This window comes from Rhincodon typus, unplaced genomic scaffold, assembly GCF_021869965.1.
Source record: "Rhincodon typus isolate 14 unplaced genomic scaffold, sRhiTyp1.1 hic_rhity00012244, whole genome shotgun sequence".
Classification (NCBI taxonomy): domain Eukaryota; kingdom Metazoa; phylum Chordata; class Chondrichthyes; order Orectolobiformes; family Rhincodontidae; genus Rhincodon; species Rhincodon typus.
In genome coordinates this window covers 6,053-6,755 of record NW_025977882.1, presented here as the reverse complement: position 1 = coordinate 6,755, position 703 = coordinate 6,053, and the positions used below count along the sequence as shown (strand labels likewise).

At 54.8% G+C, this 703-nt stretch overlaps 1 protein-coding gene across 1 annotated transcript in view; it reads right to left on the bottom strand.

The window, feature by feature from the left end:
• Window positions 1-293: 293 nt before the first annotated feature.
• The window catches only part of LOC125482551 (sodium/potassium-transporting ATPase subunit alpha-3-like), a gene marked incomplete at both ends in the record, with an annotated part of 4,244 nt that continues 3,834 nt past the window's right edge, over window positions 294-703 (bottom strand). Inside the window, one exon of the mRNA XM_048594645.1 lies at window positions 294-562. Coding sequence (XP_048450602.1) covers window positions 294-562 — 269 coding nt within the window. The remainder of the gene's footprint in view (window positions 563-703) is intronic.

Here is a 703-nt window from a genome sequence, read left to right as displayed (position 1 = left end):
GAGGGTGAGTGAGTGTGCGTGTGTGTGAGAGAGGGTGAGTGAGTGTGCGTGTGTGTGTGAGAGAGAGGGTGAGTGTGTGTGTGAGAGAGGGTGAGTGAGTGTGTCTGTGAGAGAGGGTGAGTGAGTGTGTATGTGTGTGTGTGTGTGTGTGTGTGTGTGTGAGTGTGTGAGAGGGGGTGTGTGTGAGTGTGAGAGAGGGTGAGTGCTGTGGAGGAGGGGAGTGTTCAGGCGGCAGTGTGCAGACTGGGAATGGTTGGTGGTCAGTCTGGCTGGTGTTTGTGGCAGACACTCACAGTGACTGTGGCCAGCAAGCCCTCGGGGACATTAGCCACGATGATGCCAATGAGGAAGATAACAGCCTCCAGCCAAGAGTAACCCAGAATGATGGACAGGATGAAGAAGGTCACTCCCAGGAAAACAGCCACACCGGTGATGATGTGAATGAAATGCTCAATCTCCTTGGCGATGGGGGTTTTGCCTGTGTCCAATCCTGAGGCCAGGGTGGCAATGCGGCCCATTACAGTCCGGTCCCCCGTGAAGATCACAATCCCACGGGCAGTGCCTGCACAGAGAGAGAGTGACACAGGGAGTCACAGAGGATCAATCACACCGACACAACACACACACACAGACTGTCCCCCCTCTCTCTCACACACACACACACATAGAACATAGAACATTACAGCGCAGTACAGGCCCTTCG